Source organism: Xiphias gladius, chromosome 14, assembly GCF_016859285.1.
Source record: "Xiphias gladius isolate SHS-SW01 ecotype Sanya breed wild chromosome 14, ASM1685928v1, whole genome shotgun sequence".
Lineage (NCBI taxonomy): Eukaryota > Metazoa > Chordata > Actinopteri > Istiophoriformes > Xiphiidae > Xiphias > Xiphias gladius.
The window spans coordinates 1,138,680-1,165,514 of NC_053413.1; the positions used below are offsets into that span (position 1 = coordinate 1,138,680).

Here is a 26,835-nt window from a genome sequence, read left to right on the forward strand (position 1 = left end):
ACCTGCCATAGGGTTCAGAACACAGGGAAGCAGTCAGTTGAACAGGCAAACGGATCTGACATGGAATAGGCTAGAGCTAGGTCAGGAAAACTTGCCACGATAATGAAACCAGGGAAATTCTAACACAAGGAAATACTGCTGGTACGCTTGACTCTAAGGACTAAGGCAAACTGGCACAGGGGAAGGGGAGCACAGAGACTAAATACACCAGAAAAGATAAACTGGTGCATTTCTGAATCATACTGACTGGAAACACAAGGGAGGAAGTGAAGGAATATGGAGGACATGTGAATAACACAAAATAAAACAGGAAATGATGAAAAATAAAGGCATCATGACCTAAGACACAGAGCATGACAGCACCCCACTACTAGGCCCGCCTCCAAATCTGATGTCACCGACAAAAGAGAGCCTGGGCAAAAGGTATGCTGACCTCCATCTCCAAATCAGGAAACAGCAGTGGCTGGTAGCCATAAGCACTGAAATGGGGAGACACCAGTAGCAGAGCATTGTAAAGTTTTGGTTGGGTTTTGGGACATGAGGCAGCTCAGTTTGGCCATTAGATTGAGGAGGATAACTGGGGGTGAGGTGCCAAGAAGAGTACAGAAGCCTTCCAAAACTGGGAGATCTGACACAACATCCCTAGGAAACACATGGATATGGAAAACATTGGACATCATGGCCTAATTTCTTTAGCAGATGGTAATTTAGGCAAAGTAATAAAGTGAACCATTTTGGCAAATCTATCCACCACCCTGAGAATGGTGGTGTTACCTTCAGAGAGGGGAAGGCCTGTGACAAAGTCCAGGGAGATGCCTGACCAGGTATGATGAGGCAGAGAAAGTGGGAGGAGCAGTCCAGGAGATGGGTGCCCAGATGGCTTGCTCCGGGCACACACAGGACACTGCCACATATTTCCCCATCTCCTCTTCCATAGATGGCCACCAGAAGCATTGTTTTATGACAAATAGAGTCTGAAGTGTTCCAGGATGCCAGCCAAAAAAGGAAGTGTGCCCTCAATGGATGAACTGGGAAAGATGAGACACTGTGATAAACACTAAGTTTGGAGGGCATCCATTAGGTACTTGAGAGTTAGGATTTGTCTGACCCTTTCCTCAATGCCCCACATGACAGCCCCCACCACAGAGGAGGGTAGCAAGATGTTTGTGGGAGGTCTAGAGACAGAGTCAGGGTCAAACAATGAATGAATCCAGGTCCAAAGGGCAATCATGGGAAACTAATTGGTCTTTAATGGAATCAACCAAACGGTTGTAAAAGGCGTCAAGCAGAGAGGGGGAATTCCAGCCACTGTCAGTTGCTAGAGTGCTGAATTCAATGGCATAATCAGATACCTGTTGATAGGCCCGGCGAAGCCCCATGAGTGACCTAGCTGCCTCTGGGTCGGGAGTAGTATGATTAAAAATCTTGCTGAGATCCACTGAGAAGCAGATGGGAGAGTTTCTGGCCCACTCCAGTGTGGCCCAGGCTTCGGCTCAGTTGGTGAGATGAGTAATTATGTAAGCCACTTTAGCTTGCCCTGGGGGAAACAATGAAGCTTGCATTTCAAAGTGTAATCTAAACTGGACCAGGAAGGGCCAGCAATCGTCAGAGTCCCCGGAAAACCGTTCAGGTCTGGAAACATGAGGGACTGGTGTTACCTGAGTTGGTGAGGAAGCTGGAGCCAGATGTGGTGTCACAAATCAGTCATGTGAATTAGTTTGCTGCCAGACGGTATCTTTACACCACTGGTCATACCACTACATAGTGGGATATACAAACTACTAGCAGTGTTTTCCAAAGGAATTATTGAATTAAGCACATTGTTTTCAGATTTGGATAATGTTTATTCATCCCTAATAGGTAGGTAGAGATCCCCATCTATATATTCATTTGTTCAATTGATTCTCTCTCTCTCTCTCTCTCTCTCCTTCTCTCTCTCTCGTATACAGCAACTCTTGTTCCGAAGAGGGCCTGAACATTTTTGCCCAAGAGCTGGCTATCCTGGTGTTCACAAAGGATGTCCTTGCACAGTCCACCTTGACTGGGAAGTCTGAGTGGGCCCCCACAAAAACAACAGGTGGATGTTGCCAAAGTGCAGGCGATAACAGTTATTTCATTTTCTTAAGTTATATTTTGTATGCCTACAAAGTTTCTGTGACTTTTATAGCAGCAGGATCACATGGCTATGGGAAACAAACCACAGGTAATTATTAAATATATGTTTGACTATGTACTGGTAGCAATATTGGCATACCATACAGACACAATTCCTCACTGCTAATCCTGATTTACTGTCAAAAAATAGCATTGGTTCAATAAAGGATTTCCCAGACAATTTAATGTAGTCAAAACAGAAGAAAATGTTGTATGACGACGCTGTCTGACCTTATCGCTTGTCTATTCTGTAAACAAATGCTGTTCTTCAGAAGTTTCCGCAGACAAGTGCCTGTGATGTGTGAGCGGCCATCAGACGGAAGTGTAAAAATGAGCAGTTCAGCCAAGAAAAGGAAAGTAACGTGTAGTGTGTGTGTTTGTGTATAAGGGGTGGGAGTGGGCGGTGGTGCAATAAACAGGAATGTTGTTTTATTCTTCAGTGTTCTTTTAATGAGAAACATGATCATTTTATTTTGTTTTGGCATAATGGAACCATGTGAAGTTTAATTAAAAAGATATTCTGTCTCTTCATTAGTGATGGTGTTAATATAATTTGTTTTAATGGACTTGAAAACAAGTGTATTTAGCATTATGAAATAGTTCCATAAGTAATTCAATCTTTAGTATACTGGTAACACATTTACAATACTGTAGTGTATTAGTGTATTAAAAGTATGTAATGCACAAAGTAGTATAGGAAAGTTTTTTTTGTTATTAACTGCAAATTGTGCTTATTTACTACTTGCAATAAGCGAAGAGTATAACTGATAAACAATTAAATATATTTAGTGCAAAATTTGCCAAAATAGCCAACTTCAAGTTAACTAATTATTAACACACTTAAAGTATACTGATCATTAGTCTGGCTACAAGTACACTTAAGTATGCTAACATTTAAGATACTTAGCATTTTTCTTTTCACCAGGGCTGGACCTGTGGTAACTGCTGACTCCTGGCGACTAAAGGGTTCTGATGTTCTGCAAGACTCCCACTGGGATGCTGAGACATTCTCAAATGGAAAATTTTAGCAATCTAAAAAAAATCCAGTGATTAAAATCTATCTTGGATTTGAGATTATAATCCAAAAACACATTACAGACAGTACCCTTTTCTCAGTGCCTTGACTTGAGGGTTTTTTTTCAGCACTCACTAAGATCATATCTCACTGTTAGACAGTTCATCAGCATCAATAACTACACCTCTTCTACTGCTCTTCTGTCCCAGGGGGCCCCATCTGGGGTTCGGTATTTGGTGCTCTTGTTTTCATTCTCTACCTGCTCGCCCTTGGAAACATCATCCAACGTCATGGTATCAATTTCCACTGCTACGCCAAATGCATTCAGCTCTACATCGCCACCAAATCTATCATCACCAAAACTCAATCCACCCCCACCAACAGTTTTACTGAAATTAAATCATGAATGCACAGTAAATTCCTGAAACTGAACTGTGATGAGTTGGACATAATAATCATTGGTCCCAAATCCCTCCATAAAGCCACACAAAATTTCTGCCTCAGCATTGACGCTACACTCTCTCCCTCCCCACATATCCACAACCTTGGTGTATCTCTTTGAAGATTCTCAATCATCCAGGTCATGGTATTTCCAAGTGCAATATGAAAGCAACTGGACTTGCGTGGGATTCTTGAAGATTTCACTTCTCATTCGAAAGGGTTCTTCAGTTCTAACTGACTGATGGTGAGTCCCAGGCATGTAACATCTTGTAGGGTCGTTAACTCCTTGAGAGTTGTTGAAGTCACATGTGACTTGCTGACCTACTCGGCTGACATGTGAGACGTTAGGGTCAAATGAGTCATTGTGTGAATGGGTGTTAAGCTGCCTGGGAGGTATCTCAAGACTGCATTGTAAGTGGCTAATAATGTGTGTGGTAGACCACCTCCTCTGTTTAGTGATAGTCATTCAAGTTTGACATGGATGGCTTCTTTCACTCCTCTTTCAAACCATCGGTCTTCTCAGGCCAAAATGTGAACATTTCTGTCCTCAAACAAGTTTCCCTTATCCTGCAGATGTAGGTGGACTGCTGAGTCCTGACCTGATGGGGTTGGCTTCCCCATGTTGTGCCATGCGCTTGTGAAGCAACTGTTTCCCGAATGTATAGGTCTATGTATTGAACTGCATACACTACATTGCTCTGCTTATGTCTGGGTGTTTTTTCCTTAGGGTGGAGAAGCTTCTGCCTCGGAGTGTTAGTGGGCTTGTAGTGTACAGGGATGCGGTGCTTGTTGAAAATCCTCAGGAAAATCCCCAGGGGTTGGCCTCCCCATGCTGTGCCATGCACTTGTGAAGCAATTGTTTCCCCAATGTACAGGTCTGTGTATCGAACTGCATACACTACATTGCTCTGCTTATGTCTGGGTGGTTAGTAATTAGAGTGGACAAGCTTCTGCCTCAGATTGTTAGTGGGCTTGTAGTGCACAGTGATGCGGTGTTAGTTGAAAATCCTCAGGATTGTAGCAATGTAGCGCGTGGCAAAACACAGGAGAGCCAACTCCAACTCCTTTTCACCTGAAAAATATAGCCCGCCCCCACCCTTCCCTCTCCTTTTGGCAGCCTCTTATCCCCACCATTCAGGACTGAGTACCAGACCTGCGGTGAAAGGACTTTCTCCATTTCTGCCCCGACCCTCTGGAACTCTCTCCCAAAACACATTTGTGATCACACCAATCTGTCCATATTCAAAAAAACCACTCAAAACTTTTTAGAACTTTAATATCTGATCTAAAGGGGACACATGCTGCTCATTGTCAGGTTCATACTTTTATTTGGGGGTCCTACTACAATAGGTTTACATGCTTAAATGTTCAAAAGACATAATTTTTCTCATACTGTATATTTCTGCAGCACCTCTTTTCACAATCTAAAAGCCTAGTCTGCTCTGATTGGTCAGTTTCCATAGGTCTGAGCAGGCACAACTTACCGTGTTTTGAAGCAAGAGAACCACTATAAGTGAGTTTAGCTGCACTTTTACCATAAATATCACTATAATAACCGCTTCTAAACCAAAAACCACCACTGCACATGTTTGAGCAGAAATCTGATCCGAAGTTAGGGAGAAATGAACAACACTGGCAATCAAGATGACAGTTTTCTGTGATGTTTTCCTCAGGTACATACTGCTAACAATACTTATATTTCTCTTTCACATAATGTTAGGTCAGTATTTATGCAAAAACTCCCCAAACCATAAACAAACTCTGTTTTATGTTTGTCTTTACAGGTACATTTGTGAGAAATGACCTACAGAGCCCAGTGAAGTAGAAAATATTTGTTGTGAGGATCACGTTAGCATGTTCATGCAGCACAATTTGTAATGTAAACACTTACTGTAATTACCAGGATATAAGGGTGGAAAGTACGATATGAAACAACAGACAATGTAAAATATTAGTCAGCAAATTATTTCAGGTAAAAAGATAACTAATAAACGTACAAAAGTATTAAAAGTAATAGTATAGAGATTACCGTAGCCACTGTCCCCATGTGTTATCCTGACTGTAACCATTAATTACATCAGACCAGTGACACTTACTATAATGATGCAGCAACCTGCCTGGAATAGATTTTAACCCCTAAATTACCATGTCAACATAATTGAAGGAATTACTGATTTTATAAAGTAACTTGCTTATGTGGTTCAAAAACGGCTCAGTAACTAAAGTATGTGCAGCTACCGTGAGGACTGTAAAGTGTCCATGTTTCACAGAGTAACTTAGGTATTTTAGCTTGAAATTGTTTACTTGTCATACAAATATTACCATATTTATGCTTTAAAATGTTTGTTAAAGCTGCAGATGATCTGTTTGATATCCTTTCACAATACTGTAGTGAATATAGTATAATTTGTACTGTGATCAGTAAACACTGTAATAAAGTTTGACTGTGAAACAGAGAAATGTCTTGTGTTGCTTACAATTAGTCTTTACTGCCTTTACTAACACACTCTAAAATATAGTTGAACAATCTCCCAATTTCAGAACATGATTTTCTCTTAGCATCTAGCCAAATTGTCATCAACAGATACTGTGCATATTATACATGAATTTGTATGAATTATTTTACAGAGACTTTACAGTCATCAGTCATCAATAGTTGCAATGTGCTGTTTTGTACTGTTTTGTCACATGTGATAATAATGTAAGTCATTCATCACATCTGGGATGAGGATCTTCAAAACCTCATTCATGTATGGTGCTGGGTCCACCAAAGATTAGGTCCATCAAGTCACCCACATCTGTGTAATATTTGACATACACAAAGACTTTGTTTACATTTTAAAATTTCTATCTATCACAAAAACTGTCACCAAACAATGACTGAAAGTCTGTTTCAAATTTTCTTATAATGGCATGTTACACTTTATATAATTTATATTTTTTCTCGGGTATATTTTTTGTATTTTTAATTTATTTATTGTATGTTGCCAATGTTAACAAAATGCTAGCCACATTAGCCAGCGCCAAGTTCCAATGCCAAGTTCCAAAGGCTAACCTACAAAATAAACAGTAAAACACCATAAAACATTGCAAAACTTACAGATTCCAAGTTTGAAGTCAGTTTATGAACAATTGGTATTAATCAATCCTTGAGCTTCAGTTTTTAAGCGAATCCTGACTGGCCATAGTTCAGAAAGCAGTCCGAGGTGAAATGGTTTTGCAGTTATCGTGGGGACATTTCCATCAAAAATGAAGTGAATCCAACAGGTCTTCACTTCCTCAGATGATGGGAGGACTTGAAAACTGTTGTGTTGGTTTTGCAGACAACAACAGAATAATTTGCGTGCTTTCTTCTTGCTTTCAATATCTTCATGATACTGGAGCCTGCGTTAGTGAGGAAAACAACAATGGCGGACAGCTTGGAAAATTCTGTAACTTTTCACTGGGTGGGGACTGACAGTGAGCTGAAGGGCTGGGGGAGGTTGAAATCCCTTTACGGTGTCATAAAGGGAGCAAAAGCTAAATGGCATGTTTGCACACACTTCTAATGAGAGGTTGAGACAAGAGAAAGAAAGAGGATGGTCTTTTCTCAAAGTTAAATGGTCTGTACACACATCGGGGACACATATTAACATTGAAAAGACATGAAAAAGTGTATTTTTTATAATATGTCCCCTTTAATGTCCCCTGCTACCTAATGTACTTTTTAGTGTGTTCTTATGCTTTTAGTTTATTTAGTATTTCACCTCTGTGTGAAGTGTCTTTGAATATCTTAAAAAGTGCTCTATAAATAAGCAATGTTGCTGGATTTAAGTACAGTATGAGTGTGTGTGTGTGTGTGTGTGTGTTTGTGTGTGTCTGTGTGTGTGTGTGTGTGTGTGTGTGTGTGTGTGTGTATGTGTGTGTGTGTGTGTGTGTGTGTGTGTGTGTGTGTGTGTGTGTGTGTGTGTGTGTGTGTGTGCTTTTGCACAATACATTCGGGATTCTGTGTGCCAGTTTTTGTAAGAATTGGTAACTTTTCTATGAGGCTCATGGTGAATTATACAGTATGTACTGTATATATGTGCACAGTTCATCATAGGTGTTCCTATAGACCTTGAAACAGAAGCTTTATGACTGTTACTACAAGTAATAAAAAAGAAACAAATAAATAAATACATAAACAGTCTATAGGTCAAAATATGCCCCATTATTTGAGTAAGGCGTGTGTGTGAACTCACTGGTGTATCTCTCTGTCAATTAATACGTCAATAGTCCCTCTCTTATGAGCAAAATTAGCATTCATTCTTCATTGTAAACTCTCTTTGTTTCTTGTCATGGCAATCCAACATGCTTACAGTTTACACTAAGTGTATAGAGATAAAGGATCTAAATAGATCATTATTAGTATTGTAAAATTAGTAACTTTTGTAAATAATTCACACCGTTATTGTTGAACCTTGACCCCTATGGAGCCAGACTGTTTAGTGACATGGTGTAACTGGAATAGAAGCCAAATTAAACTTACTTTGAATGGTTCATTATTTACCTTTATCTGTTTCCCTCTATGATATTTATTGGTTAAGATGCATTTGTAAAATTGAGGATTAAAGATATTCTAGAGAGCATTGTTATCCAGCAGTCCATGGAAACATTTAATTAGCATTATTAATCCCATCATGCGATCGCAGCTGATTATAACAATTGACAACAATAGTCTGGCTAAATGTTACAGGCTCAGTTTCGGTCCATCACATTTAAATTCTGGAAAATCTCAACTGAAAATTGACTGATCATGACAGATATACAGTATGTCTGAACAATTAGAAATGATGGGTGTTATTACATGCTAATGCTTCTGCTCACCACCTCTTCAAACTCAAAAAATTTCATGAATATTTTAACTTGTCACTGTAAATTTAATATCCAATAGTGACTGGCCATATTGTTAGCGTACTGTAGAAAGTATCATATATAGCAGATATATATACCATATATAGATATATATATACCAGCTGTCTTGAGTATTTTGCACTCTGTTCACGTTGATATCTGAGTATTGTATTGCTATCTTTGTGAGGACTAATTTAATTTTAAACTCTCATAGTGAGGACATTTCTGCATACCGTTTAGATGTTCCTCACTACCTCCAAGCATGGTTTTAAGGCTAAGGTTACAATCACGAAAACGTTGGTGTTAAAGCCAAGCTCCTGTTTAACAACCAGTGTCCCTGTGTTCAGTGTCAGCATTTGCTTGTTTCAGTGAATGAGTTGAGAAGGAACTTTTCCCATAACTGTCTTTGTTTGTGCCTGGATCAAATGTATGTAAGCTGTTCTTTGTAAGTAATTTACTCAGCATTTACTGTTTATGTTTGTCTGAAACTACCTTACAGTATATAACTGCTTCACCCTTGGTTGGTTCTTATATATTGGTTCACTAACCAACCTATAGACTGGTTGGTTAGTGTAGAGCAGGGTGGATATATGTTTTTGGAGTCTTGTCTATTAAGATTTAGGGAAATTTTCATTAGTTTGATAGTTTCTAAAATCTTTGGACAAACAGTATCCATGACAATGGAAAAGTTTATTACAGATTTTATGATGTTTTAATAGATATCACTGAGCTTTAAGATAAGAAAGATGTTGTTGTATACAGTTATGTTCTTTTTAGACAGTTGGGTCAGCTGGCTTCTTTCGATGCGAAGGAGCAGTGACTACTCTGAGCTCCTTCTGGATGTCTGAGCTCCTTACCCTATCTATAAAGTTGAGCCCAGCCAACTTACGGAGGAAACTTATTTCAGCCACTTGTATTCATGATCTCATTCTTTTGGTCATTACCCGAAGTTCATGACCATAGGTGATGGCTGGAACATACAGTAGATCGACTGGTAAATCAATAGTTTCGCCTTCCAGCTCAGCTCTCTCTTTACCTCAACAGTCCAGTATAATGCACTACTGCTGACCTCTCACACTCCATTTTACCCTCACTTGTGAACAAAACCCTTAGATACTTAAATTTCTTCACTTGAGGCAGCAATTCTGTCCCTACTCAACGGGAGTAATCCACCATTTTCTGGCAGAGAACCATGACCTCAGACTTGGTGGTGCTGACTCTCATCTCAGCTGCTTCACACTCACACCATCCCAGTGCAAGATGTATGTTGCAGTCTGATGACGCCAAAAGAACCACATCGTCTGCAAAAAGCAGAGAGGTGATTCTGAGGTCTCCAAACAGGAGATTCACCTGCACCTTAAGATTCTGTCCATGAAAATCAAAAAACAGGATCGGTGACAAGATACAACCCTGAGGGAGGCCAACACCAACTGGAAACATGCTTGGACTTCCCGTGTAGAATACAGACACAACTCTCACTCCAGTTATATAAGTACCAGATGGCTCATTGTAATGGCCCCTGTACACCATAGTCCCGCAGTGCCCCCCAAAAGACCAAGAGAGGGTTGTAAGCCTTCTCTACAAAACCCATGTAGATCTGATGGGCAAACTCCCATGACTCTTCCATTAACCTTGCAAGTGTAAAGATTTGGTCCACTGTCCCACACCCAGATCAGAATACGCATTGCTCCTCCTGAATCTGAGGTTCAACAGTTGATCGGAGCGTCCTTTTCAGCACCCTGGCATAAGCTTTCTAAGGGAGGCTGAGCAGTGTGATCCCCCGTAATTGGAGCGCACCCTACGGTCCCCCCTTTTTGGCTGGACCACAACAACGGGACCAGGCCTATAAAAGTGAATGTCACTGACTGACTGAGCTAATGACTGACTGACTGTTACACCATCGGTCAGCGGAATGCTTCTTGACTGAGTTCTAACGGTACACTATTGATCGGCCAGCTGAGTGTTTCCCCATTGGCCGTTGCTCTTTCAAAATGAATTGGAGCAAACTGTTTCTTATTACTTCATTAGGGGGAGTTTATACGAAGTGTTGCCAGATGAGCGCCTTTGTTGCTAGATTTACTAACTTTTCACAACCCTTTGGCAACTTCCCTTCTCAAAAGCACCTGGAGACAAATCTAGCGACTTTTTGGACAAACCTTATCTACTTTCTGTTGAAGGGTTGCCAGTATTGCCCCGCGAGTGCGAGGTCCTGCTTTCCCCTTTGCAGGCACACCTCTCTTTGCATCTCATTCAGTTGACCACACGGCAGCTGACACAGATGTGAAAAAGCTTTTAACTTTCTCTCCAAGTCATCATATCACAAGTAGGCATAGCCAAAATCACAGCTCAACCGTTGTCTCTAACTTATGTGTATGTTGATTCTGTCAGAGGGTGTTACAAAATCAGGATTTAAGCAATGCAGAGCAGCCGCTTGGAAATGGCTTGGAAGTGACTTCTGGTTAACATAAAGTCCTCGCCGCCTTTTGCCTTGTTCCATTTTCTAACAACAGAAACAGAAAAACATGTATACAATGGAGGCTTTGAACATGGCCCACTCAGATTCCATGTCCCCTACCTCCCCTGGAATGCATTAAAAGTTCTTCCAGAGGTAAGAGTTGAAGAACTTGCTGATAGGGGTCTCAGCCAGGCGTTCTCCCTCACAATATGTTTAAGTTACCAGGTCTGTCTGAGAACCACCCCCGCCATCTGATCCAATTTACCACCATGTGGTGATCTGTTGATTGCTTTGGTCCTTTCTTCACCAAGTTTCCAAGATATACAGCCAAAGATCTGATTGTACAACCACAAAGTCAATCACAGATAATAGGCCTAGAATGTTCTGGTATGAAGTACACTTATGAACCACCCTATACTCAAACATAGCATTTGTTATGGCCATCCATGACGATTACAGAGGTCCAATAACATAGCCCCACTTGGGTTCAGATAAAGACAGGCCGTTCCTCTCAATAAACCCCCTACAGGTCTCTCTATCATTGCCCAGGTTAGTGTTGAAGTCCCCCAGGTGGTATCGTTTCCAGGACCCCATCCAGAGATTCCAAAAAGGCTGAATACTCCAAACTGTTGTTGACAATATTTGGAGTGTTCCTCCCAGCATCTTGCATTCTCATGAAGGGAACCCTCTTGTTCTCTGGGGAGAAGTCCAACACAGCTGCGCTCAGCTAGGGCCTTTGAATATCCCCACATCCACCCAGTAACTCACACCCTGGGCAACTCAGGAAAAGGAGAGAGTCCAGCCCCTCTCCAGGAGTTTGATTCCAGTGTTGTGTGGGGAAGTGAGCCCAACTATATCTAGTTGGTACCGCTCCACCCCCCTCACCAAGTCTGGCTCCTTTCCCGCCAGAGGAGTGACATTCCCTGTCCCTAGGACCAGTCTATGATGCCAGGGATTGGCATGCCTAGGTCCCCATCCTTCCCTGCCACCTGACCCTGATTCCTATCCCCCCAAGTGATGGGCCCAAAAGGCATCATCCAGCTGTTTATTAATATTTTAACCCACTTAAAATATTGTTTTAGCCTGTAGCCTGGTATATCTTATTCCACTGAGTCATACAGCTCCACTGTTGTCCAAAAACTGTTAAAACACATAGTGACACCGTTTCACTGGGTGACATGTTCTTTCATTATCATGAACATTATCATGGGCCTAAAACTGAGACTTGAACCCAAGTCATTCCTGAATCTTTATGACTTAGTTCTGATGATCCCGACTGGTGCTGCCAAATTTGAGACCAGAACCTGACCCAAGAACTGAGTTTTATTTTTGTATTTCATCCCTCCATTTCCTCCTTTATTTCATTGCTCACCAGGCCAAAGGCTTCAGTATAAAGTAATTCAAACCAAGTGCTTGATACTTTACCAGCATCTGCTTCAACAGTGGAATTGGGACTGCCACAACCGCCACCAAGATGTTTTTTAACTTTTCAAAACAGAAAATCTAACAATCACACCCCCATCATGCAGTGACTGTTCAAGTGTGTGGAGGTGTTAGAGAAGGCAGAATCTGTATTTCTCTTTCTCTTTCTTTCGCTTTCTTTTTAAACTTACATATTATGTGCACAGTTATACCCATTTGTACAACACTATGTTTAGACTACGAAGACACACAAAAGACACAGAGTTGTTGGTGAGAGATCAGGCAGGCATTGGAATGGAGCCAAGATGAGGCTTTGATGACAGGCTTTTTCATCCACCTTCCAGTGTGGACATTCAGAACAGCTAGAAAAAATATTGCAATGTATTAGCTGCACTGTTTTATTTGAGAGTAGACGATAAAGAGATGACAGGAAATGAGGGGAGAGAGTAAATGAGGTATAACATACAACAAAGGTCCATGGCTGCAATGGAACCTGTGACGTTGGGGTTCATGGCAAGAAGCCTACCATGGTGCCCTGACCCATTTTTAGAGATTTAGGATTTTAATATGGGCCAGTGGGCAGTGGACTGTATGCCGTGGATGAAAAATATTGAGATATGGACCAAAACACATTCTTTTGGTCTCCTGATTGGATTTAACAATTTATCTGTAACACTTAAACCTGAAGGGTAAAAATAAACTATCATATATAAAAATATCTGAATCAATGATTTGTTTAGAATGTCAGTGGCCACTGTCATTCTAAACAACTCTGAGTAACATATGGATATGTTACTGAGTAACATATGAAACTGTATTTCAGATTGTCAGATTATCATAAAATTGTCGCTACTTAATAAAAAGCACATAATATGAATAACCAGATTGATGTATACTTGCTTGGTCTAACACTAGTATTGGCAGGGAATATGTACTGTACATGAAAAGTAATATTGCCATAGTATTACTAGCAGTACTGATGGTGATGGCCTCTCTCGAAGGCAGAATATAAGACCGAATGACCTGACTTTTCAGTGGATGTGACTGTAGCAGTCAGAACTGGGGCACCTTCAGTTACAGTGTGAATGTAGCCTAATCTGTAGACTTAGAAAGACCTGCACCAACATAAACACACACACACATTGAGAGATGTGTCAGGTCCATCTGTCCATGTACAGACTGAAGCTTTAATGCCCTCAGCCCAGATTTAATTTTCAAATTCTTTATTGACAACGGAACTTCATTTCAAGGCCTGTAATAATGCTGCTAAACAACTGCCACGTGTTGGTGATATTTCGGAGACAGAGGGAGAGGGAGAATTGGATTGACAAGAGCTGCAGTGTGTGTGCTACTCAGGCAATGTCCATGTTGCAATCCAGCCTTTTCTGATGAAACTCCATGGTGAAAATGTTGTTAAGACTATATAGCAGAGGTTCTATGTTTGTGTCTCCACAAACAAAGCTGATATTTGCCTGCCCTTGAAAGGTATTTTTCCCACTTTTGTTATAGACAATAGTGTTTTGTGAGCATGAAACAAATTCAAGCTATGCTGCATCTACAGGTCAGATCAGAGAGAGCAGAGGTGGTTGAGCGAGCTCAAGAGTAAAGGAAAAAGGGAGCAGTGTTAGTGAGAACAAAGCAGTGAATCAGAGAAATAACATTATTCTATGATTCTTTCACGATAGTTATGTTCTAAAGCACAAATAATTATGGCCATACCTCCACACAACCCTGGGGGGAAGTCGCTGCACTGCTGATGTATGAATGCAGCTGAACCGCATGCTTCTTCCTGTCTGCTGTGGCCTCTCTGTTCTGCGTGTGTGTGTGTGTATGTAGCTCAGCCCCACCCTCGGTCAAACAGACACACATACCTGCAGCTCTTTATACATCCATGACAAAGAGTGCGAGCAGAGAGAGACGGAGACAGCAATGTAACCTGGTCGCTTCATATGAAGTCGTTTTTATTGAGTCCTGCCCTCACACCCTGCACACTTGGCTTGGGGCTGCATGCCCACAGCAAAGGCATAGTTTGAACTTAAAGGTTGAGGGTAGGCAATAAATGCTGTGTGTATACAGCAATCAAGATCGTCCGCCAGCTAAGGGAAGCAGGGGTTGTCTGTCCCAACGTAAGGACTTAAATTAGTTTTATAAGTAAATAAAAAGACCACAAAAAGTTTACTTGTTGGTATCTTATTCTGTCAGTAAGAAGACACAACAACGTCGATATCATTCCAAAGTGCATTTTGTTTAGTAAATGAACAAGTACAATTTCCAAGGCCAAGGCAGCCTATCAATATAATAGATAGATAGAATAGATAGATAGAATGCCATAACATTTATCTTGCCAAAAGAACTAAGACTATTTAAGCCTATCTGAATATTTTTTCTGTTTGTAGCTTTCTCAATAATGTCAGATCTAGAAGAACATTGTAAATGTCACTGTCGGATATGAAATGATTACACAGAAATGCATATATTAGACACAATGACCAATTCGATATTACATCAAATCTAATTCAAAAGTGCAATGTCATTTAGTAAACAAGAAAATAAGCGCATGAGCCTTAATAACATTAGGCCTGTAGCCGTCACCAGAAATCCTTCAACTGAAACAGAAGGTCATAATATCTGGGCACAAGGACAGGCTACTTCATTTCTCCATATCATTAGTTTAGAGTCTTTGCAAAGCATTTATCTGGTAGATTCCATCATGATATGTATTTCAGAAGTGCGTTAGCTAAAAGAGAGACTACCAAGGCCATGTCTGTGCAAAGTTGAGACAGTCCCACAACTTTGAATAAGAAACATCCATGGGCCTTTCCCGTCCATTTTTCAAGCTCCATCCCACACAATTTAAACCAAAGACAGTCAGTATAGGCAAAACAATAGTCTGCCAAAATTAACAAATTTCTCTCTCATATTGCACGCATAAAATAGATTAAATATAGCTCACATCAATAGATGCTACAAGAGGACAACATATTTCACACATAATACAACTGCAAGTGCTGAATGGACAACTCTTTGCACATACCAATAAGCATACGGAGGCGCCCATTACGCATAAACATAACGTTACAGAGGCAAAGACAGGACCACACAGACAAACAAGTTTGCACTTTGCTTCGGGGTCTCGGCAAATAAATACACCGCCACACATTTGTAGTGGGTCATAAGGGACGATTGAAAAGATGACTTTTGTATGAGTCTATACATTTTTTTTTTAGGAAAATCTTGCATAGTATACCTCTAAGCTAAAGTTGAACTTAGCAGCTGAAAAGATTGCTTTTGTCAACCTTTAACCTTTCTGTGGCTTTGTCAATACACTGTGACATCATTTTTTCTGACCAGACCCAGCTAGCGCCCTGACAGGAGAGAGATGACATGAGGGGAGAGACATAGGACAGGGAACCTGCAGTTCGCGGTCTATCAAAAATCTTTGGCTAACATGCTTCAAAGACATGACTGTATACTGATGGAACTTTGAAGGAACTTTGAGGAGTTTGCTCTACTCTCATTTTAAGTTTGCATGCAAGGGAGAAAAACTACCAGAACTGTCTTTAAGTTTAAAAACATCAACAGTGAGCTGGAAGAAATGGTGAGTGTTGGGAGGTGAAAGAAGTGTGGTTGCACCCATAAGTGTCCATGTGAGTAGACTGTGAACATTGCAAAAAGTGTACAACAAACCAATGAAGTAAAGGATGACTATAGGGTAAGAATTACTATACCTTGGCGTACCTACATAAAGTGTGTGTAAAAATGTGAAAAAAAGTAAAAATGTGTACTTCTCTTTTTGCTACAGTGTGTGGGGTCTATGGGCTGTGGCCACGGTACTGTTTACATTGCTTATAAATGTGTTTTCTGCCTTGTGATTCTCTATACAGTATATGCTCTGAATTGTATAAGACGTATTAGGCATTAAGTGTTGATTTATATATTTATGCATTTTCCCTGCAATGTGGTGTCCATAGCCTTTGGTAGCATTTTTATATTGTTGTCTCTTCTTGTTTGTTTGTTTACAGTAATTGCACAAGTTTAACAGTATGTTCTTTTCTTATCAAATCTACCAAGGCTCTACTGAGGAAAGTGGTTGCATATTCAAAAGTGGTAGCCTTTGCATAGGCTGAAAATCCCTGTCTATAGAATGGGACTTTAGTTTGGACAAAGGGAACGATGGTGTGGTAAATACCCTGATCTGGTATAACATTGTTCTATTAGTGGCTGGGAGGAATTATGGGTACTATTGAGCAATAAAACAAAATTGAGGAGTGTCACCTTTAAATTAGGCAATTTTACTGAACTCATCACAAGTAGGATTTTTGTTTGTCCTGCCTGGCTGCTAAAATACTTGTGTCTGTATGTCCAAGTGGCTGGCATGTACTGTAAAAACACAGAAGTATTGTATTGTAAAATTTAGTACATAGAGTTAGTATATTAAAAATCAGCATTGGAAGTGCAGACTAACTCTTGGATGTAACCATTGCTTTCCTCAGGTATTTCTCAGGTAAGAAAAGAAGGTGAGAAAGAAAGCGTATACTTTCAGTGTGTTCCGCCTTCGCACTTCTTGATATACTGTTACATGAAATGTTTTATCCTGTCTGGTTGATATAGTAGCATGATATTTTTCCTCCATTTCCTCCAGGTATTTCCATACCATCTATCTGGGTGTTCGGAGTCGTCAGAGTGCTGAGACAGAGCGTTGGCGTTACTACTGGAGGATGGTCTATGAGTTTGCAGATGTGAGCATGCTGCATCTGCTGGCCACCTTTCTGGAGAGTGCTCCACAACTGGTGCTGCAGCTGTGCATCATCATACAGACACACAAGCTCCAGGCTGTGCAAGGTAAGACACACATATACGCACACATTTGTCTTGCTATACTTGTGATATAATGCCATTCCCTAACCCTAACCTGCAGCTGTCATTATGCAAGACAATTATGCACGGCTGTAGCTGTATTATTAATTATTCATCAGTGGTGATATTGCACTATTGTTGATCGTTAGGAAGATAATTATTGATAAGTCTATAGCGCTCATATCCAACCAGACTTTACAGAGTGCTTCATAATAAAGGATAATATAAAGATCATAAACATGATAACAAAACAAAGGAAATGAGGGGAAATAAAGTGACGCCTTCATTGTAAATAAAACAAATTATAAAATTTAGCATACCAAACTAATAAGTCAAAATTAACTTTATAAACAAGCCTTTGATTGACATTTTACAGATTGCTTTGTAGACCAATCAGTGAAACAACTTAAATGAATAATATTTTATGGTTAGATTTTGTCTCTCACCTTACTTTCCATGTCTACTTAAATGTATCACCCTCAGCCCACCATTTATACATCTGGCCCCGAGTGTAAATGCAAAGGCCTGTAATCAGAGATCATTATCCATATTTCTAGCTTCACAAAGCAGGTAAATAACAGATGGGGGTTTTCAGCTTCCAGTAGTGTTAAATTTGCGCATGTTATGAAAACCTAATGATTGGACGCATCTCACTTCTTTTCCAACACTGACACGAGTCACTAAAATAGGCCTCTGAAATGGGTCAAAAAACCTCACTGCATTTCTGGAAAATATCAAGAATAGGTTACAAATATGCTCCTGTTTTGTGCTGTGGTGGGTTCATTTGCTGTGGAAGCCTTTGCAATCCAGGACTCAAGAGTTTACTGAGGTGAACAGCTACCTTTTCAGTGAAGCGACTAAATTCACCTTCTGTTTCCCAGTGTTTGTTCAACAATGTTCTAGGCTAACAGTGTTTGTTTGTCTGTCGGTTGCAGGTATGACAGCAGCAGCCTCCCTTGTCTCTCTGGCTTGGGCCCTGGCCTCCTACCAGAAGGCCCTGCGAGAGTCTCGGGATGACAAGAAGTCAATCAGCTACCTGGCTGTCATCATCCAGTTCTGCTGGCACTTCTTCACAATTGCAGCGAGGGTCATCACTTTTGCACTGTTTGCCTCTGTGTTTCAACTCTACTTTGGCATTTTCATCGTCCTGCACTGGTGCATCATGACCTTCTGGATTGTCCACTGTGAGACAGACTTCTGCATCAGCAAGTGGGAGGAGATTGTGTTTGACATGGTAGTGGGCATAATCTACATCTTTTCCTGGTTTAATGTCAAGGAAGGAAGGACAAGGTGAGCATTCAGTGTGATGTAGACCTGAAGACAAATCCATTTTAGTGGCTTGATTTTAAAGTAAATTCTTTAATTTAATTAAAGGTCTTTACTATTTTGTAATTTTTTAATTCAAAAACAACTGGCCAGATGAAATTCAATCAACTGACAAAAGTGTGGTGCTTCAAAACACAGATCTATGATGAGCTGGGGTTTAAATTAGGTGCAATAAAAAACAGGAGTGTATGTTTAACTTGTGAAAAGTTGAATACTCTACGTTTATATATACAGACCCGTTGCAAATTAATTCTGTATAATTTTTAAGTTTCACTCATCATATAGTAGTAACCTTTTAGAACTTTATCTTTTACAGTTAGATGCATAAGTATTTGGACAGTGACACAATTTTCATAATTTTGCCTCAGTACACAACCACCATAGTTATGACACAAGAACATAAAGATGGAATTGAAGTGTAGATTTTCAGGTTTAATTTTTAAACATAGTCCCTTATTTTTAGAGGCTCTAAAGTAATTGGACAAACCAACATAATTGTAAATATGACAATTATTTTTAATACTGGGATGAAAATCCTTTGCAGCCAATGACTGCCTAACTCTTGAACCCATGAACATCACCAAATGCTGAGTTTCCTCCCTTGAGATGCTTTGCCGGGTCTTTACTGCAGCCGTCTTCAGTTGCTGCTTGGTTGTGGGTCTTTCTGCCCTCAGTTTTGTCTTCAGTAAGTGAAAAGCATGCTCAGTTGGGTTGAGGTCAGGTGACTGACTTGGCCATTGAAGAATATTCCATTTCTTTGCCTTGAGAAGCTCTTAGGTTACTTTTGCAGTATGTTTTGGGTCATTATCCATCGGTACTGTGAAGCACTGTCCTATCAGTTTTGCAGCATTTGGCTGAATCTGAGCAAATAGTAAAGCCCTATACACTTCAGAATTCATCCTGCTACTTCTATCAGCAGTCATATTATCAATAAACACCAGTGACCCAGTAACTTTGGCAGCCATAAATGCCCATGCCATAACACTGCCTGACAGATGATTGCGGTTTGACAGATGATGCGGTGTGCTTTAGATCATGAGCTGTTCCTTTCCTTCTCCATACTCTTCTCTTACCACCATTCTGGTACAAGTTAATCTTGTTTTCATCTGTCCAAAGATTTTTGTTCAAGAACTGGGCAGGCTTTTTAGATTTTTTTCTGGCAAAGTCCAATCTGGCATTTCTGTTTTTGAGTCTTACCAGTGGTTTTCACCTTGTGTTAAATCCTCTGTATTTACATTCATGAGGGTGTTTCTTCATTATAGACTTTGACAATGATACGCTCACCCCCTTTGGAGTGTTCTTGACCTGGCTAGACTATGTGAATGGTTTTCTTCACCAAGGAAAGAATTCTGAGATCATCCACTTCAGTTCTCTTCCATGATCTTCCAGGCCTTTTGATGTTGCTGAGCTCGCCAGTTCATTCCTTCTTTTTAAGAATGTATCAAGTTGTTGATTTGGCCTCTCCTAAAGTTTGTACTATCTGTCTGATAGGTTTTTTCTTTTTTTTATGGCCTAATGATGGTCTCTCTCACATGCATCAACACCTCCTTGGATCACATATTGAGAGTTCCCACGAACGCTTCCAAATGCAAATTCAACATTTGGAATCATCTCCAGACCTTTTATCTACTTAATTTGTCATGAAATAACAAGGGAACAAGCCACACCTGGCCATGAAACTGATTGTCAGTCAATTGTCCAATTACTCTTGAGGGACTATGTATGGAAATGGCTGTAATTCCTAAACGGATAATGTTTTATAATCATTATTATTAATTATTAATATTTTTGTTAAACCCATTAAATTAAAGCTGAAAGTTTACACTTCAGTCACATCTTGATGGCTTTGTTTCAAATCCGTTGTGGTGGTGTACAGAGGCAAAATTAAAAAATTGTGTGACTGTCCAAATACTTATGTACCTAACTGTATATTTCAGTTATTCACAGAAAAGCTACAATAAAATATTAAAAATATTACCTCGGTCCAGTAAATCACTATCTGAAATGGGCTTTCAGAGCAACTTTAAAGCATCATCATGTCAGTCACCTTTTGAGAAGTTAGTACTGGGCAATGCAATGTTACTGGGGTGTTGCAACAAACAGGATGCAGTAAAGAACAAGAAACATTAAATCTCCATGATTTGTTTTGTTTGTTTGTTTTGTTTTGCTTTCTGGCTGTTTTTGGGGCAGTGGGACAAACTGTAAAGTTTTAGTAAACACTTACACATCTAGCAGACAGAGTGCAACATTAGAATTTTTTTGAGGTTGTGCCAATGAGCTAAATTAGGTTAAAAATTATGGGCCAAAATTAGGGTCAGTAAGGTTTTGATCTTGTAAAATGATGTTAACAAATAATTCCAAAGTTTGTAGTTGTAAATTAACCTTTGTAAAGAGAAATCCAGGTTTGTGTATTTGTAAAAAAGCTTTGTATCTTCAAATCTCCCTAAAGCCGACAGGAACTGCAGAGTCAAGTGATAATTGTGGGTTTGCAACAACCATATCACCAGACAACAACGCTTATATTGAACATTCTGCAAAACCCTGGATTACATTCAATGACAAATTTTCCAATGCCAACATTTTTAAAAGTCTGATTTTCTACAATATCTGTGCACGGCAACAACAGTATGGTTAGAGTCAGGGAAAGATCATATTTGCAGCTTATAGAAAAGGTGAATGTTAATTTCAGGTCTGAGATGGGATGCAAACTCCGGTCTTCTGCATGTACCTTCGGCCTGGCTACATAAAATACACATTACTTCCTGCATTTTCAGTGAACTCTGGCACTCCACCTAAATTGTGACCTGTGGTATTGTTCAATTTCGACGTAATTCCTAAGGATACTGGAGTGGATCACCACTATGAGTGACCCCTTTAATATTATACACTGTCATTTTATCTACTGATATAAAAAATGATTAGTGCAGCTTTGAACCCTCATTTGCAGCTGCTACTAGGGGTTGAAATTTTCACTCGAGCCCACAATACAAAATAGTTGATAGGCTGAACAAGACATTGACAATTTTATATTCTTACAGCCTTGCTGCTAGAACTCTTGACCCCAGAATGGCAGTGTAGAACGGGTTGAGGCTTACCAAATTCGAAGAATTTTTTCCTCTAGGAACATGAAAGTGTTTCTTGTCATTGTACCCATTACTGGCAAAAGTTGTGGGGTCATCACAATCAGAGAGATTTTGTCCTCTGGGGACTGTCAACACCCACAGCAAATTTCATTGTAATTTATCCAATATATTTTCTATCTTCTTTCTTGTGTACAACTTTGACATTTTCACCAAATGTTAACACTGAGGGAACACTTATGGACGGTCAAAAAAAAAGTTTTTTACTCCTGAACAGTATATTTTAAATATTTCGTGAAACTGAATAAAAAACAATACTGATAGAGGCACTGAGAGAGAGAGCAAGAGATCATCAAAAACATTAGGAATCAACCTAATATACTGGTATTTACCTGGTATAAATTTAGGTAGCAGATGTGGAGGTATCTGTGTTGGAGGGATGGAACAGCTGACCAGTATAGCCATCCTTATGGCCCACTGTCAAAATACAATTTAAGCACTTCTCACCACACATTTATCTTCCCTGCTAATAATGGAGAACCCCATTTCATGTTTTGCTAACTAATTTAGTTTCATTCTATCTGATTCAGTATCTTTTTATCATGTCTTTGTGCAGGTGTCGGCTTTTCATCTATTACCTGGTGATCTTGGTGGAGAATGCTGCTCTTAGTGCGTTGTGGTATCTCTACCGTTCGCCTCACACCACTGACGCCTTTGCAGTTCCAGCACTCTGCGTCATCTTCAGCAGTTTCCTCACTGGAGTGGTTTTCATGCTCATGTACTATGCCTTTTTCCATCCCAATGGGCCACGCTTTGGACGCTCGCTGAGCAGCCAGGGCCTCAACCTGGACCCCACTGCTCAGTTCTCCACACTACCATCAGAAGGTGCCACCAACTCATTGCGCTCCAACAGAGGTGCCACCACAACTCTGGAGCGCGACACGGGGAAATATTCTGAGCGGGATGGCTGCATGCCAGTGTTTCAGGTCCGACCCACAGTGCCATCCACTCCATCATCTCGTGCTCCACGCCTTGAAGAGACCGTTATCAAGATCGACCTTTGTAGGAATCGCTACCCAGCCTGGGAGCGTCATGTCCTCGACCGTAGTATACGCAAGGCAATCCTGGCCATAGACTGCTCCCTGACTCCTCCACGACTGCAGTACAAAGATGATGCTCTGGTGCAGGAGAGGTTGGAATATGAGACCACTTTATAGTTCCATCCTGATATCAGAACCCGTATAAGGGTGCAGTGTCAGATATCACATAAACAGCAACTGGAACTGTGGCAATAAGAATTTGTTACTACCAATAGTGTCACTTTTCATCTCTCATTCCCTTTTTTCCATTCTTCAGCATCAGTGCCCATCCAGGAGCATTTGGCTTTGTTGGTAATGATTCGAGGAGCGATGTGGCATAAGTTCTGTTGATGTCACTGGATGTATTTGAGTTCTTTGTAGGGTTGTCGCTGTTATTTTTACCTCCACTCATCAGGGAAATCCAGTGTGGTACGAACTAAATGCAAATCAACAGAAAGCTTTGAGAGGCTGATGCACTGTTTGATTGAGTTTGGAAAAGTTAGGGATAAAATAAACATATGTCCCTGTCCATCCAGATGAAATTTAAGTCAGCAAATTTTCCTCTTTAACCTGAATGATACCTGAATTACACAGAAATTCCTCTAATGCGATGAGGGAAGGAAATGATTCCTCATTCATCATCAGTAGTAAAACTGTCATATGTGTCTTAACATCTTGATGTCCTATTGTTTGGAAGTACTGATTGTGTGATCCCATAGCAGCAACAGCAGGATGGGTACCTCCATCAATATCTACATGATAACGCTCGTCACTCCTGTTCTCTTTGTGCCAAAAAAAGGTTCCTCAGAAATGTTCTCTAGCATCTGACGATGTGGAACACCTTACAGATGGCTGGAGAGTCCAAAACGTTCTTCTTTGGCCTTGACATTTCATACCTCTTGGATAATTCTGATCTACACTGGAGGAGGGTCAGGCAGAAAGTGAACTACATGAAAATAGTGGTCAAAGTAGCATCTTTGTTCAGTCATTGTGTTTTGTTTGGATAGAATCAACCAAACTTGGCTGGTAGGAGGGACGGGGAGTGAGAAAGAAGTGGTGAAAGTTTGACAGGCACAAGCTCATGTTTTTTTCTACTGCAAGGCAAGAAGTCAAACTCACAAAATGCCACAAAAAAATCTTCCTGGCAGCTTAACTCAAAAATTTCAAGTCAAGCCACATAAACCTGACTACGCAATGATACTGATCTCTGCTTGTCTGTGGAGGAGAATGTGGAGGTCAGGTCAGAAGAAATGAGCAAAGTGCCAAGCAGCAATGAAAAAGAAATGACAAGAGGGGATGATGCAGGAAATGGAAATGAGTTGAAGATCAAGAAGAAGAGAGAACACAGAAAAGCAGCCATCGCAGCCATCTTAGCCAAACTAAATCAACCACCAGGATGTACAATACTCTGATACAACATGCAGCATTTTTTTTACTTTAGAGATGATGTAGAGGGTACTGAAGTCATTGGAATTCTGTGTTTTTTGTGGTTAAGTGTGTATGTGTTGGCAATAGGTGATTTGTGTGTGTGTGTGTGTGCATGGCGTTTAAACAAGAGAAGCAGCTCAGGAGGACATGTGGTTGGATGCTTGAATCAGCCCTGTGCTATCGTCGGTCAGTGAAGGTACACATGGACATTTTAACATGAAGTCTGCTTGTTCTTTGACAAACACGTCATCTTCTGCGGAAATTGTTGCTGTTTTTGTCCTCAGTTAACCCAGCTTTTATCACTGTTACACTAAGCCACACAACACAAGTTAGCACGGTGCTGGTAGTGTCCACTCACTTGAATGAGAAATGCTAACAATTTTGATTTTTGGTTAACTGAAGTGCCACTATGAAAGCTTGATTCAGGATTGTCATACCACATATCATGGTCTAGGAAGGGTGACTGATGAAATCTAGACAGTTTCATGGTCAGTGCTATAACTGGTGGTCAGAAGGTATATGAATGACATGATACCTCTCTCTCTCTCTCTCTCTCTGTCATGTTAGTCATATTTTTTGCCATTTTTCTTGAGAAATCTATAATCCTTGAGTGTCCTTGTACCAAAACCGACACAGGCATTCATCAAAAAGAGTTTGCCTTGTTAATTAAAGCGACAAATGGAAAGAAATGAGATGAAAACACTAAATTTGGATAAAATGGTGGATGGAGAGATGAGTGCTACACAGATGGTAAACTCTAAAGAGATAGCTGGAGGGGAGAGAACTTTATCATAGTGAAGTGAACCTGATGAAGGACATTTTTAAAATTATTTAAAAAATTGCCAACCATTTTTGGACAGTTTTCTTTTTATCGTTTATCATCTCACCCATTTTGACACATGATGTCAATGTCCCATTCCAATTGTAAATATCAAATATGATTAAAATAATTTTAATTAAAATGATGCGCAGCAGCTGGATCACAATTAGAATCTTTAAACACTATATGATTTTAACTCCTGCCTGTCAACATCAACTGACCCAGACTAGAAAAAGACTTGGCTGAACTGGTCTTGATCAGTTGTCATGCTCAAATCATATCTATAATCAGTTAAACAATTATAATGTGTGTCCCTAGCATTAGCAGTGTTTAAGAAGACTGCCTGTCATCCGATGAGTTCATATTTTCAACATTCTTCCCATAATGTTCATAAAGTTTATGAACACCTTAGTGACTGAAATGACCATCAGATCAACCATCAAGCAACATGGTATGGATCACAACAAGACAGTCCCTGATTATGACACAAGACTTCAACATACTGCATATGTAAGGAAAAGCAAACCCTCAAACATCTCCAGTAATCTGAATCACTGAGTGCAATGAGACTGCAGATAAAATCAAGAACTCTACCATTTACACTAGACCCCATTTCCTACACTCCAAACCCAAACAGCTTGACTTCAGGGAATATTGGGAAGCCAGAGGCAAAAATGTTATCACATAAATGAGCTGTCAGTCAAAACCACCAAGTATGACGATATTGTCAAGGCAATGCCATTCAGATGGTAACAGTTGTGTCTTTTAAAATTTAAAATGTCTGCACAAAAGAAAGTTCCAGGTGCAATATCTTTTTTTTTCTAATAATGGCAAGAGGAGAGAAAAGCACAGAACAAGTCAATGGCATAATCATGGCATGAGACTGTAAACCTTTTCATCCTGCCTAACCAAACCAGGCCAAGGCATACCAAGCTGTTCTGACCTTATGGTCTTATCATTCTGTGTATGAAGTATGAATTCTGTTGCAGGTCATTACAGCTGATGTCCAACACTTATTAATTATCTTATGAGTTTGGTTCCAAATATATAGCACTAAACAGGCAATTTAAAATAATTCTTGTGTAGCCCACTATATACAGACCACAGAGAGAACCAGGACGATGTGTTCCCATGATCCGTGGCCTTGTGTTTTGCTGGTGGTGGCAAGTCAAAATTGTAACACTGGAGTATCTTGAATGATTTGGACATATTTTTTTGCTTATGAGCAGGCTCACTGTTTTCTGCCAGAGACACACTTTAAAGGACTATACCTGTGGTTTTGTATGCTTTAGCCAATTTACTATGTTACACTTATTTCACAACACAGCCAATCATCTTACAAACCATGCTGCTTTGTTTTAGAAATTTGAATGTACTTTTTCTATTGTTCCAAAAGGTTATTGTTTTGCTGCAACTGCAACTCAAGAGAACATCATCTATATTAATTATTGTCAAAATTACATTATTGTTGTTAAGTAATCCAGAGCAGACCTTTCAACTCTATCTGCTCTTAAACTGCATTATTTGCAGAATAGAAACCAATGGAGGCTTTAAGTAAAATACATCCAAAAATCTAACAAAGTACAACCTGCATTAGAAAAACGCAACTATAATGTGTAGTTAGAACTAAACTTCGCAAACACAGTGTCAAGGTTTTTGTTAGTTTAAAGTTGTCGGCTAATTTAATCATAAATTCAAGTGTCCTATTCTTTCAGTTTAGAATGTGGCTCATGAACCAGTTTGTATATTGAATCATAAGTCACATAATTTAAACACATAATTTATTTTCTTATTTATTTGCATTGTTGCCACCACATAACTGTGTGTGTATGTTCTCATCAGTGTGTGTAATTTTTAATGTACTGAGGAGTTTGTAGAGAACATTT

At 39.9% G+C, this 26,835-nt stretch overlaps 1 protein-coding gene across 1 annotated transcript in view; it reads left to right on the forward strand.

The window, feature by feature from the left end:
• Window positions 1-22,839, forward strand: part of xkr4 (XK related 4) — a 34,995-nt gene extending 12,156 nt beyond the window's left edge. Inside the window, exons 2-4 of the mRNA XM_040144153.1 lie at window positions 17,002-17,201; window positions 18,152-18,506; window positions 22,239-22,839. Coding sequence (XP_040000087.1) covers window positions 17,002-17,201; window positions 18,152-18,506; window positions 22,239-22,839 — 1,156 coding nt within the window. The remainder of the gene's footprint in view (window positions 1-17,001; window positions 17,202-18,151; window positions 18,507-22,238) is intronic.
• Window positions 22,840-26,835: the final 3,996 nt, after the last annotated feature.